Below are 15,041 nucleotides of genomic sequence, written 5' to 3'. Positions count from 1 at the left end.
ATAAACATATAGGAACCCTCACTCTTGGGAACATAAGAATCCAACATAGGTTCACAAACATACACTTGTATGTATGTTACAAGAAGTTACTTGTATTTTTGGAAGGAGGAGCACTGCAAGTTCTTAATGCAGGTTCTTGTTATCCTAGGAGATAAAAATACATCATCACACACATATGCCCTCTCCTGTCTGCTTACCAAAAATAATTACTGTCCTTAATTTACTTTGAAAGAAAATGTAATGAATTAATTTTTTAAAAAAGTTTTAAAGAATATGAGCTCCGGGAGAAGTATCACCAGGGAAAGATAATGTCAGGCGCAGGGAGGGGGGGTGTCTGGTGCCAAGCAAAGCCGAGGGCTGTGCAATCACCTCTATCAGTGCTCTATCAGTGTCTACACTCCAGCCAAATCCAGAGAAAACAAGGAGTCAAAGATTCAGGTCAATAAGCTTATAGGCGATTTGCACAAACAGCTCCTCCAGCAAGGTAAAAAACAAAGTCATATTGGCTTTTCTTTTTTATTCCTTCTCTTTGAACTCCCTGGTCCAAACACACCCTGGAAATGTCAGTGTTATATGCAAGAATTTAAAGAGCTGAGCTTCTTAATCCCGTTAAGAAATAAGAACAAAGTTGCCTGTAAAGATCTCCTTATTGAGCTCAAAGTGATTATGGTATAGCTGCCTTATGCTGATCCTACTTCAACTTGCTATAGCAAAAGAGGTAGAAATCTGTCACGAAATCCACTGAAAAGGAAAAAAAAACATTATGGACTAGAAGGTTTCTGGTTAAAAAGAAAAAAAAAAAAAAAGAGGAAAGAAAAAAAGGCATAAATCTACTTTTGATCCAGAAACAGAAAACAGCAAGTATATTGTTAGTCATTACATGCCTAACATGACAGAAGCAAATAATATTTACACAGATGCACACAGGCATACACACACAAAGTCATACTCCAGAGGAAAAAGGGACACACAGAAATAATTTTCAGGGTGTTAAGAGTTTGGCTTGTATTATAGATGGTAGCATGATAGCTTTGCACAGCAAGTATGAAGGGAAAGATTAATGCACAGAAGAACTTAGCATTGTATATGCTTTTTCTTACATGGAGAATCACACTGCAGCTGTTTCCCTGAATCTCAAGCCTGGCTGCACAATCAGGTCACATGGTTTAACAGAAAAAATTCCAGTCCTAAGCTGGTCTGGCAGCCTAGTGACAAAATACCGTACATGAGAAGAAAACCTGGATTAGGTTCTGAGCTCATCCCTTCCTGCCCAAGCAGAATATGAGAATACAGCAGCAGGTATACACTCAGTATACCCATATAGTCAGAAACCTTTATATTCCCTCAGTTCTCCTCTTGCTGACTTTGAAGCATATGTGAGCTTCAGACACCACTGGATTCCCCTCATCTCCCTCTTCCTCCACTAATAAAGATAATCAGTGCATGACGAACCACAATCACATATCATCACTCCAATTTGCTATGAGTATACATAGCAGTTTGTGCTATAGGTCCTAAATGCATTACATCATGAAAAAATCAATCTGGAACCCATATTATGTATCCCCCAATCTTCCTGTGTTACCAATCAAAGTACAGTTATCAGTGGAGAAACATGAGCCATTTGCTTTCCAAGCTGTCATCAGTAGTGTTAAGGCCACTGAATCTCCTTTCACTTAGGGCTGATGCCATTGCTACCTTGTGACTGAGAAACTGTGGGAAGCCACATGAGAAACAATCACAATGGCTGTGATGCAAGCAAAGAAAAGTGGAATTCAACAAATTGTTCTGGTAAGCATAGCAGCAAGAAATGCTTATGTCTTCTTTCTCTAATTATCAGACGTGTATTCCTCTATTTGCCTCTTTCTTCTGGAAACAGTCCTACATTTTCTCTCTTTATTAGATGACCTTCCTTCATTTTCTTCTCTCTCTTTCTTTCTCTCAACACAGCTAATTGCTTACTATTCTCAAGTGATCTCTCTCATTGCTCAAGATACCTTTTCCTTTGAAAGTTAATACCTCATTGAACACTTCAGCTAAGAAAGTCACAACGAATTGTAATTTGTTTAGCTAGTTCCCGTCCTTATGAAGTAGCCAAGGCTCCTATTCATGCTGTTTACAGAGGAAGAGGTGTCAGCTCCATCTGAGCATGCTAAACTTTCTAAGCAACAGATGACAATTTTTTTTTTAATTTCTCCTGAGGGTATCTGGGCAGGATGACAGCAATCAGACACTAAACAAACAATTACAAATGAACTTGCTTAGCATTCTGCTTTTTCATCCCACAGCCTACAATTTCTTGGAGGTTCTGTTGTTTGCTCTCTCTTCTATCTACCCTCCTGCTTTTCTTAGCCCCATCATGCCTCCAGCTCGTTTCTTGTCTCTATTAGCATTACTCCACTTTTTTCTTCCTGCCTAAAAAAGAAGTTAAAATATATGTACTATCTCCTACCTTGCCACAGTAGGTTTTCAGCCACCTCATCTATCACTCTTCTGCATGGAAGATAGGCTACTTTCTCCTTACTGAGACCATTTTTCTTAGTAGAGGAAATAGTGGTGCTTATCTAATACATCTTCTAGATCTGAATTCAATCTGAATTAATCTTAATCTGATACAGACTCTGATTCCAGATAGCCACTATCTGGACACTAAAAAAAATCTTCAGCACTGGAGGTTCCAGGCTAATACAAGCTTTGTTTGGACAGCGTCATCAGATACCCTCTTTATCTGTAGTACAGAAATTTACAGTAACTAAACATAAACAACAATTTTCAAAGACCACAAACTGACAAAATGCAATGCATTATCTCCAAGGCTACTTTCTACCAAAGTTTTTTAGTCTACTCCAAAGATGGAGACCAGTGCAGTTTTATAGTGGAAGAGCACTATGACTTTATTGTTATTGCTGTTCCCAAAATATTCCCTTTCCCCTAATTTCACTGTCAAAATTGCACACAAATCAAACTTCTAAGTGTCATCTGTTCTGAGGCTCTTCTAAAAATACTCGTTCTTGGATGGGAAACTTCTTCCAAAAAGTTGAAAATTCACACCTGCAAGCTTATGGCTATCCCTGATATACAGAAGCTTGCCAATTTCCACTTTTGCTTTTAATATTTACACGCTTAAACACTATTCACATTTGAGGGTAAATGGAGACTATGTAAGAATATTTATACTCATGTAGCAAAGTTAAATGTTGTGGTGTGGTGTTGTGAAAGTGGCAGGAGAGGTGGAATTTTCCAGATTCCTTCTCATAAAAGCCATTAATGAGCGAAAGAAGCAAAAAATAACAGCCAAAAGTCGTAATTTTGAAAACAGAGAAGTTGTAAAATGACATGTAGCTCAATCAATGTGATTAATTTTATTCACACTTTGCAGAGGCTTTCGCCTTCACCTTCTAATTCCGGCAACTACTCTGCTGAATCAGTCTCACAAACCCAAATTAATAAGGTGGGAATGACAAGAATGGCTTTATAAAGGTTAGCTGTTCGCAATTTAGACAATAAGAGACTGCTGTCTGCTTATAATATGATCAGGCACAGTTTGACAGGAAAATCTGTCAAAAAGCCAAAGTTACCTAGTTGTGAACCTCTACATGCTCTACTTTCATTCATCTGAATGAATTGTGAGCTCAGTAAATTTTTGCATTCAGTGCATAGTTTGGACAGTTAAAAGCATCTGGTTTTAGGTGATGCCTGGATTTACAAAGCTGGGGAAATACAAAAAGCGTACCATAGGTGAAGCCTCACAAACACCTCCTTCCCAACAGTTGTGCCATTTTTTACCAAAGTCTCTTGATTACTGCAGGAAGCCCCACTACTTATTTGTCCTCTTGTTCTGAGTCAGCTAGGAAAACATTCCATGGAAGCCAGGACAGACTAATATTTATATAAAATAAAATCCCCTTATTTTTGGAGCCTTGAATGGTCTATGCTAGCAAGAGGAGGATGCAGAGATAGCACTAAGGATTCCCATGCCAATTCTGATATTTTCTAGGAAAATATCACATGAGAAATGTGATATTTTGAAATATCATATGATATTAAAATGTCACATGAGGAAACACAGATCTACACTTATTTTTCCCTTCTTTGAAGATATCAGGGGTTTACAGGCTGCCAATACTGTCAAAGTGCAAATAAAAAATCAGAAAATCAGGCCCTCAAAACAGAATCTAGAATACATTCATTTGCTCTCTAACCCATTTGGTGCATATCTCATTTTCAAGATTTTATTCTTGTTGTCAAAGAAAAAATATTTTTAGGAAAAAAAGCTTATTTCTCATGCCGTATTTTTCTTTCAATACTGAAGTATCACAAAGGACAAAAAAAAAAAAAGGTTATGCATGATTAGCAGATTCATGACAAAAATAATGAGACTATGTCTCACTTTTGGTATTTACTGTAATACAAACACTTTCACTAAGAAAAGAGCACCAAAGAAATTTATTTGCTTTCCAGATTAGTTTTGTCTTCTTTGGTTTCATCCTCAGAAAAACCTATGTGTTCTCATGCTAATGACACTTAAGATGGGACACTGAATAAGCAGGATATTCAACAGAAGTGGAGACATTAAAAACAATACCTTTCTAGTCTCCCACTCCATCCTTTTTTAGAGATATTCTCTGTTTACTTCAAAGTGGGACCTTCTGTCACACTGCCTCAGCTGGAAGTAGATTAGGGGTTTTATGTGCCCCTTCATCAGCTTTTCTTCTACAGCAGTTGCAGTACATAGGTTTAAGACTCTTTTCTAACTACAAGACACTTGCAAAAAGAACTGCTGGGGAGTCAAAAGGTATTCAGCTTGAAGAATTAGCCGATTTCCTTAATTAAACATGTAATAACCAAGATTCAGATTTAAATGTATTTCCATTTAATTTCTGATCTACTTAATAAAATGGCCTGGATTCATTGTTTCATTGTTTTTCCTGGAAGGGAATTGTGAAGATAATTTGAAATTCAACATGAATTTGCAATATTGATTGCTGTAAACAAACAAACAAAAAAGCATACTTTTTTTTTTTCTGACTTTCACCCAAAACAGTAGTATTTGGGCCTACAAGAAAGCTGGGGAGGGACTTTTTACCAGGGTGTGTAGTGATAGGACAAGGGGTAATGGTTTTAAACTGGAAGAGGGTAGATTTGGGTCAGACGTGAGGAAGAAATTCTTTACTGTCAGGATGGTGAGACAATGGACCAGGTTGCCCAGGGAAGTTGTGGATGCCCCCTCCCCGGAGGTGTTCAGGGCCAGGCTGGACAGGGCTTTGTGCAGCCTGGTCTAGTGGGAGGTTTCCCTGCCCTTGCAGGGGGGTTGCAACTAGATGATCTTCTAGGTCCCTTCCAACCCAAACGATTCTATGATTCTATTTCCAGTGTTAGGCCCTGGAAATGCACAACAGGGAAATAACTAAAATATATGAACTGATAGTGGCATTAGTCTCCCACTGTTGACAGAAGGAAGACATCAACAGATGCCAGTATAAGGATTATGCAAATAGTGGTTTAAATAATTATTTAGTAATGCCAGTAACAGGAACAGTACTTTTGTTCAGCTAAGGAAAATGGTGTCTGAGAGGCATGTGAACAAGTGAATGCAGAGTAATTGCAGTATTTGTGTACAGCATAGTTATAATAGCACTTAACTCCCTGTTTGTAAAGCATTTTCATTCATAATCTAGTCTCCCTTCCCACAGAGTAGGATTTGTAGCAGCTAAACTCTCAACTATTGACTAGACTGTTATGACCTCTTAGGATGGCTTACTATCAAGAACCTGTAGCACAAAAAGTAATTTTTTTTTAAAAAAGTTGTAAGCTACACAGAGGACATGTAAAATACATTTCCATGCCTTCTCTAATGGTGACTGAAGACTCTGTAGGAAAGACTAATACTTGGCAGTCATAACATTTGACTATTCAAACAAATTAATTCTACTTTGTCCAAGACAGGTGAAGATAACAGAAAAACAAGAGCATATCAAGCTACCATGAGAAAATATATGTCATTATCTAGAAAAGAAAGACAGAGAAATCACCAATATCAAAATGCCTAAGGGGGTCATGTTCTAACAGAAGAACATCCACACAACAATTCCAGCTATTTGACAGGCATCCTTACCTGCAGAAGACAAACAATAGAGCAATCAAGTGGAAACCTGGCAAGAAGAAGGTTAAAGCAATGTTCTACATAACAATACAGTGTGCTTTTTCTGTCACCTGAATGGGAAAGAGCAGAACCTTGCAGACTGAAAACTGGGTAAGAATGAATTGGTGTGGCTTATGCTAAAATACCTCTACCTTCAAGAATCTGCAAGTAACCAATGCATCAAAAAGGCATCTGCAACTTTAAAAGTTATCCTTTCACAAATCACGTTTTCTAACATGCATATTAAGTTCTACAATAAGCTCTATTTTAATCCTAGAATCTACAGACACAATCCATTTTTCTAGCAATGTTTCCTAGGCAAAAAAGCAGTGAACAGACGTGCTGCATTGCTAGGTTTAGATGTGATAAAAATTGACTTCTGAGGCCTGTTCTCTATAGTTAAATACATGGAAAATAACATTCTTGGAGGAAAACATTAAAGGCAAGATGATTCACCTTACCGAGAAGTACATCTTCCAACACATTTAAATATTTACCTCTTGCCAGACTCAACTCCCCAAATGACTAATTTTCCTATTTTTAAGGTACTACAAGGTTTTTTGTACATTTTAAACCAAAATACCTTTTTGACCAAATGGACACAGATTGGACAGTATTCCCTGAAGTGGTGGGCTACAATGATTACCTTTATTACAAAAGTATTCCACTTCTTCACAGCTCAGATTTTCAGGCTCAAACTCTGCAGAAAAGCTTTCCTCCAATGGAAAGTCTTCTTTTGAGATAGTATCATTTTCCTCAGACAGGCACTCTTCTTCTTCATCCTCAATGGCATCTTCAAGGGGCCCTTTAAAAAGAATCAGGAACACTGTGGCAAAACCATCTAACAGGACAATGTGATATAAAACCTTAGTGAACTTATAACTGGTGGTCTTTAGCTAGTTTTTCCTTCCATGGTTGTGTTCAGCATTTATTAGAATTGGACAAATAACACTTTATGGAAATTGAAATTGAAAGTGATTGTTTTCCTGATTACTTCAAATCAGAATATGCAAAGTGTTATTAATAATATGTATTAATAATATTCACGTTTTTTTCATTATTCATTGCACTCTAGTATTAAAGACAGCTTTAACAATGAAAATCAAAGCTGTATTTGTGAAACCACGTAGTGAAGACCCTTTGCTTGTTTGTTAGTCATTGTTTTTTGATGCTGAATTATAGTACTTAGTAGGTTTCCTTTACAAGCTTCATTTCTCGAGTAACAGTACTGACAAAAGTTAATTACTACAAAGGTATTGACAGTATAAACTTCAGTTTATTCTGCTATTTTGCTTCAACCAGTACCTAGAGGCATTTTAAGAGTTTCATATTATCCATGTTCATTCATTTGCTAGATTCTTCAGCAGACATCCTGTCAATGGATGAGGCTTGGACAAACTATCACTTAATTTCACAGAGGCCACACAATCTTTGTGGTAAACTACAGAAACATAAGCCAGTTACAGGAGCAGGGCACAAGTCTGAATTTTAAATGGCAGCCTGAGGTCTTTGATTCTTCTAGTTACCTAGATGTACTATTGATACAGATCCTCTTGAAGAGCCATTGCCTGACAGATCTATAATACTGAACACCCAGGTTACCAATTGGAATGTACTCAAAAATTAAAATTCCTTCTTTCTTATATACACACACTTCACAATCATTGGTTAACAGTAACTATTTGCTCAAGACATCTCCTGTGCAGGTGTATAATTTTAACCTAGATTTAAATAGAGATTTTGAATAACTGAACATATTTTAATTTAACCAAGATTTTATTAAATGTCAGTATGTTTCAAAATCCATCTTAAGGCTAGATTTCAAAAGAGAGATTTCATTATACATGGTTGAGGCTTGAAAAAAATTACATATTTCACTCTCCAATGAAAGCACAGCCTCATTTATAATTGACTGAGTATTTCTTCCTCAAAGTGAAAGCTAGCTAGCTAATGAAAAAAAATGTAATTTGTATTTATATTATAGTTTTCCAGTATTAAATACACTATTCCTAGATAATCTATCATGCTGAGATACAATACATAAATGATTCTGTTGCATTCAATGAAAAGGGATAAATTTTTTAAAGAAATAAAATATTGACTACACTCTAATTTTATGTAATTTATTATGAACGAGTGACTACCTACATTTATTAAAACTGCAAAATTCACTGTAGGCTAGGTTGTGTAACTCTTGCTTCAGAGGAATATGATGGGTTACTTTTTATTTAAATTGATTGAGATTTCCAGCTGGGATTCCATACATTAAAACAGTTTACTACTCTCCTGATCACATGACTATTTGTGCCAGCTGAAAATCTGACCAGATGAACCCACTTTTGTGGACACACTCACCAACACTACCTGTCATTCAACAATATAAATTCTAACATAATGGGCTATTATTACAGCTGAAGAAATAGATTCCCACTATCAAAGTATCCATTACTGTTAATTGCACTTTCTAACCGTGTTGGAAAAAAATCTCACAATTGCATATGTGCAAGCAATGAGGAGGGGATGTCGCACTGTACGGAGTGGAGAACAAAACACTAGCACACACTGGACCAGTGCACTGCAGCTAAATGCAGGCAGTTCGAGCACCTTACATGTGTCCAGTTTCATGGCATAAATTAAAACATAAGGGGTTCTGAACAAACTATTGAAAAATACTGATACATGACATTATCTGTAGAGCCATTTATTGATGTGCATTCCTGGTAACATCTGGATAAATAAACTAGGAAGGAAAAACAGAATAAAAGAAAAATATGCTCTTTTAGGGAAAGGTAAATTTCTGCCATGTATCAAGATGGATAAATACCATGGTTGCCATCATTTCAAAAGCAGCTATATGCCTTTAATACATTTTTCAACTATTTTAAATTTGAGGGAAAAAATGTAAATTTCAGCCAACATTTCAGTGAAAGTCGATTTCCTACTGACTGACTGGCTCTTTGTCATTTGACTTTTTCAGTAAGTGTCTTGCAAGATACAGGAAAAGCAATATATCTACAAGTAGTCCAATTGGCATATGCACATGAAATTTAGGTGTGTTTCTCGATGTTAAACTGGTTTGTTTGAGCTGGTCATCAGTACACTATCAGCAAGCTAATAATCACCATATGCTAATTAAAAAAAGAATGGAAGTGCAGTTTTTATGCCTTTATTCACAGCAGTCATGGAAACAGATGCTAAAATTTCCATTGACACTTCCAATTTCCAAGAAGGCAGAAGAAAAACAATGCACGCACCACTTCCACAGGTTCAAACCCTTGCCATTTGGGACTTTATTTTTTTAAACAAATCTTAGACTCAAAACATTCTTGAAAAATGCTTCCATAGATACATCCTACATATAAGCAAGTATGTAACACTTCCTAAAGTTATGTGTCCAGGCATTTGAAAACATAAATGTAAATGCTGTCGCATCCAAACAAGATCAGAGCTATGCATGCGTCTACCCTGAATTTTGCTTTGCGTATGCCAACCCACATATAAAAACCAGTGCTGTTCTTCGAGTCACATATGGGCAGGCATCAGAACTTTACATAACAGTTCACCTCAGGGGCCAACATAAGATGCTGCACTCCAAAAAACGGCATGACTTTTCTTGAAATTGAGGGATCAGTGCATAAAAACTTCTCTAGGTTTTGGGCTGCTGCTGCCTTGTCTAATTCACCAATCTAACCTGATCCTTGGAACAAACTGTCTTATTCATGTTAAGTCATGTTTTGTTTTTTAAGTTCAGCTCATACCCAGAGCTATAAACTGGCAACTTCTATTTAACAGATAACTTTAACTAAAGTATAAGGCATTGTTCACCATGAGTAAGAACAGCTCAGAAGAGTAACAGCAAAATTCAGTATTTCTTGGTTGTTAGTTCCACATGAACTGAAATAACGTCTGATTTCTGAAGCTATTTTTAATTACTACTCAAACACAGAGGGTTAAAGAAAACAGTAAAAAAAAGCCACTTCCTAGGAAGTACAGGCAGATTAAACCATGTTCTTGTCTACTCCATCTAATTACTTGAATATAAATAGACAATTAATACATTTTCAGAATCTCACAAAAAAGATTGTATGGAATTACAAATTCTTGATTAATGCTGAATAAGCTTGACTAAGCTCTGCAGGTTGATCTTTGCCTAATCTGGTCACATGCTTCCAACAACCTTTTCCTGGTATCAGTCAATCAAGTCAGCTACAGAGCTTCACTGGTTCAAAAACATTTTCAAAGTTTACTAGCTCTTCTGTCTAGGGAACAACCAACACAGAATCTACTCATCTTCTTCCCCAAATTAAAATACTTATGAATCCAGAGTCACATAGACCAAAAAAACCCACCAAATCACAACTTTAAAAATAACAGTTTCTTTTAACTGTCTTCTGTGATAGTGCCCTTTTTTTCCCCCCTAGTTGTTATCCTATTCATTCTGTAGAGCAGAGATTAATCACTTACTTTAATACTATACTGTACCATCTGCATTTCACTAAATTGTTGGTGAAATTTAATAGCAATACACTCATTACTTATACCAATCATGTTATTAAGCACCTATGGCACAACATGTACTGTGTCTGCTTTTATTTCAACTGGAACAGGATCAAAGTCCCATCCCTATTCTGTCAAAAAATGCTTTTCAATAACTGCCGATTAAGTGTGATGTTACAACCAACAACTGCCGTAACTACACAGCAGTGCAAATTCAAGTAATTCCTACTACTAAAATCCATCTAAGTATCACAGTGATCTGACAGTAAACAGCTCTGAGATATGATTAGACTCTTAAATAAAACAGTAAAATTTCAAACCAAAATTGTTTAAGAATCTAGTTGAGTAGCTAATTCCAGAGAGATAGCCTAGATGTTTGTCTTCTCATTTCAGCAACTCTGTTCCTATCAGCACTTCATAAAAAAGTGTGATGTAATCTAAGGAGTGGCGATTCTGAAATGCTTCAGATTAGCTATATCAAAAACAGTTAAGAATTCCCAAATGCACTAGGTAAAAACTCAATTCCTAATCTTAAATTAAGGTATCAAAGGCAAATGCTGACTCCACTACTTCATTCTAGATTTTGCATGAAGCCCTGAAAAAACTCCTTCCCTTATAAAACAAGCAAATACTTGTCTTGTACACAACAGAGATTCTGAGGGTTTGGTAGTTTACTTATTCATTTAGTATGTAATCTATTCCATGAATATTTATTGATATGACCACAACTCAAATATTTTTTCAAATAACATGGATAAATAAGAGGCAGTAGAAAACAGCACAATTAGTGACTGCAACAAAGGAGTCAATGTGGTAGAAATCTGTATGGCTTAGTGGACACAGTAGTCCCCTTCGAAAAATGACCACATATAATTTGACACAAATAACAGTATCTACTGAGGAGAGGCTGACAGTCGAGCTGCATGTGCCTTCATGGAGAAAATTACTTCTGATTGAGGCCACTTGGCAGCACAGTGTGGGGAAATCTGAACTGTGCTCCCTAATTTGTACCAGATTTACAGACACTCAAGCACATATTTTTAGCACTATTAATGTATTAAATGCTAAAAAATAAATCAGTCTTTCTCAAATAGTTATATACTTCAATATAAATGCAAAACTATAGATACAAACACACAAAGACAGCTAGCTAAGTGGCAATCTTTACATAATGAGCAACAGATGCTGCCTCAACACTTGAAAGAATAGGCCACATTCAGCAAAACAAAACCAACACTCTAAAAATTTTAATAACATGAAAAAATGTGAGAATGAGCCACCAAAAAGGGTTTCTTCACTGAAGAACAGACACTTTTGCTACAATAAACACTCCTCTGAACAGAAATTTGAGCATCAGACCCCTTGAGCGTGTTAGTCCTGATACAGTAATGCATGAGTCTAGCTTTATAGTACTATAACCATGTTTATAATTGAAAATCAATAACATTAAACTGAGTAAGTTCTGTAATCATTTCTCATAGTCAAATTCATCAGACTTCTCCCTAAATGAAACCACTTAAATGCACACTCAAATTCAGTACATGCCTTATATGTTTTCCTGTCCAGTGCTTGGCACTTAAAATGCACACAGTGGGAAAGTACCATTGAAGTAATTATCTCATGAAAATGTTAAGTGGCTAGCTTCCTTTCCACCTAATATTCTCCTGCATTCCCAGAGCAGCAACATAAATCAGTGCTCTTAACAAATTAAGAATGCTTCCGAAAGCCTACAATACTTGACAGTGAGTGGCTGGGGATAGGTTCATGAGTATAATTAGTAGTAGTAGTATTAAATAATAACAATTCAGATAAATCAAGAGAGGCCTGAAATTCACTGGATTATCATCATGCATTTTGCATGTTCTGGTGTGATCTAACCAGTATTTCCTAGGAAAACACGCTGCTATGCATAGATTATCCTTACTTTATGGTAAAACGTAGTAGGCATGCGATGCTCTCTGATTACAGAGGGAAAAACTTCAGAAAAGTAAATCCATTTGTCTCCTGTTTCAACAAGCACATTTTCTTCTAAATACAATTACATAAGAAAACCAGTAGGCAAACACTTTACATTGATTCACATGTGGAAGACACATAGGGAACTTTTTTCCTAAAAATTCAGTCAGGAAAATAAAAAATATAAAAAAGGGTTCTGTTTATTTCCTTTTTAATATGGCAGTGGCATGATGACACCACACAGTAGTTCAGAGTTCACTTACTCCTAGGAAGATTCCTATACTTCTTAGCTACTCCTTCAGCCTTTTGATTAATTCAAAAGAGTGGTTGTTTCCAACACTTGTACTTCAATAGCAACCTGTAGACTAGTTTAACAGTGATCTGAACAATTCCAACAGAACTGAAAACTGAGAACTGAAAATATGTAAATAACATAATTCCATGAGAATAGAGAGAATTGGCCAAATGAGGCCTCTTCATTTTGACTGTAGATGGCAATACCCAATCTTGACAAACTGTGCACTGCAAGAACAGCTTAGCAAATAAACACGCTGTGGGAAATAGGTGACTGAAGCAGAAACTGGGATACCAGTTTTTAAAAAACATATATATTTAAGAATGTCAATATTTGTCAAACAAACCAATTCCACTTCTAACGAAATTATTCCCCCTTCAGTCCGTTGAGTTTTCTGTTTAGCTTAACTAAGTTTTTTTTGTTACTGTTACTTAATTTTATAGCTATACTCTAGAGACGTAACACTACCTGTGCACACTGAACCTCTCCAGTCTGTTCTGTAAATTGGCTGAACTCCAAAAATTCTGTCCAGATTGGAAGATTGCACCAATTTTGAATGATTCCTCACATCTTCATTATGGCACTTGAGCAGAATGCACCGTTCCTCAATTTCAGACTGGGAGAAACTTTATGACCAATGGAAAAAAGTTGGTCTTTGGACATTATAAATCCACACCAACCTAATGTAGTTCATCTTAACAGCAAGAATAAGGTATAAAAGTATATTACTGTAGGGAAAAAAAAATATTTTTAAACAAGTTAAGTTCTGCCTGCACCCATACACTTTTAACATAAGTTGCATCAGGGGATCTGGTAGGAAGGAAACATTTTTATTAATTTTCCCCTTATCTGTAAGAAGAATGCTGATTTTTTTTTTTTTTTTCATTTACGTTCCTTGCCTGCAGGTAGCAGAGCAAGAAAATCATAACGGAGAAATTTTTTCCTTTTGATTAATTTCTTTCCATGTGTTATGTTATTTCTTATATATAATTGATTTCAGGTTTTGCTCGTAGCTGTACATCTTTTTTATATCTGTACCTACTGCCTTCCTTCAATCAAGAAAGTTGAAGGAAATTACCTGAATTTTGTTAAGTTTATTAAAAAAAGAGCTCTGTGAATATTTAAATTGAGTTTTGAAATGCTAATACAAGAAAGATATTAGAGAATTTTAATAGTAGGTTCAATTTGACCCACAGACTATTGTAGAAAGGGTCAAATTTTATTCAAATTATTTCTTTACAGCAAAAAACATGAACCCTTTGATTTTACAAACGTAGATTAATATTCTTTGCTGCTAGGTCTTTTGGCACTTCGGTGCATGATAGCATTTACTGTGCTTGGGTATAAACTTTTCAAAGACCTTTAAATGTTCCACTAATTTGGAAATTCACTTTCATTTATCCTCTTATTTTCTTTTCTCTTACCATTATCCAAAAGGCCACAACAAAACTGACAGTGTCTAAACACAGTCTAGCAATTTTACCTCAACATGAGCACAGAGAAAATTAAAAAAAAAAAAAAGGCAAGTGGTGTTGGTGCCATTATTGCATAATGAGTACAGGCAGAACTAATCATGACAGATCATATTCATTTGCCAAACAAAGAGCATGATGTTTTGCCAAAGAAGTGAAATTGTTTTGAAATACCAGTATTATGAAAGGCACTTACGGAATCTTCCTCTCCTCAAATCTTCCCACCTGCTGGCAGATCAAGTGTTGCCATACTGTAAAACCCTCAAGGTAGTCATCTTTCTATGTGTGACTCTAAATGCCACAAGAAACATCTTTTTTTAAAAAAAAAAAAAGCTACAATGTACAAAAGATTTAATAGTTGCAACTAATCCCAGGAATTAGGTCAGTGGAATTTTTAATAGCGACTTCCTTGGTACTGTGATGCCAATGTGACTGCAAAACTGACAGCAGTGAAGGGTGTGAATTCAGAAGCATCTTAACTGATCCCATGCCACTGTATGAGAATAAAAGCTAGGAAGTGTATTTCAGTACTCTAAAGAATGAAACAGAAGATTATCTGGATCTTCTAGAATTAGCAACATTGTTCTGTCTTCTGACAACAAGTGATAGTATAAGTTTCATCTTGGGAAGGGCTTTTTTTAGAATAATTAATTATGATGTATTTATATCATTTGGAAAA

General features: G+C 35.9%; 1 protein-coding gene across 2 annotated transcripts in view; it reads right to left on the bottom strand.

The window, feature by feature from the left end:
• ZFPM2 (zinc finger protein, FOG family member 2) overlaps positions 1 to 15,041 on the bottom strand; it is a 305,791-nt gene that overhangs the window by 240,476 nt on the left and 50,274 nt on the right. The window contains exon 2 of one of the 2 annotated variants that reach the window (XM_051611558.1): positions 6,789 to 6,947. The exons of the other annotated variant lie outside the window; for it this stretch is intronic. Coding sequence (XP_051467518.1) covers positions 6,789 to 6,947 — 159 coding nt within the window. The remainder of the gene's footprint in view (positions 1 to 6,788; positions 6,948 to 15,041) is intronic. 2 annotated transcript variants of the gene reach the window in all.

Source organism: Apus apus, chromosome 2 (assembly GCF_020740795.1).
Source record: "Apus apus isolate bApuApu2 chromosome 2, bApuApu2.pri.cur, whole genome shotgun sequence".
Lineage (NCBI taxonomy): Eukaryota > Metazoa > Chordata > Aves > Apodiformes > Apodidae > Apus > Apus apus.
Note: the sequence above shows the minus strand (reverse complement) of the source record. Positions and strands in the feature narration are given on the sequence as shown.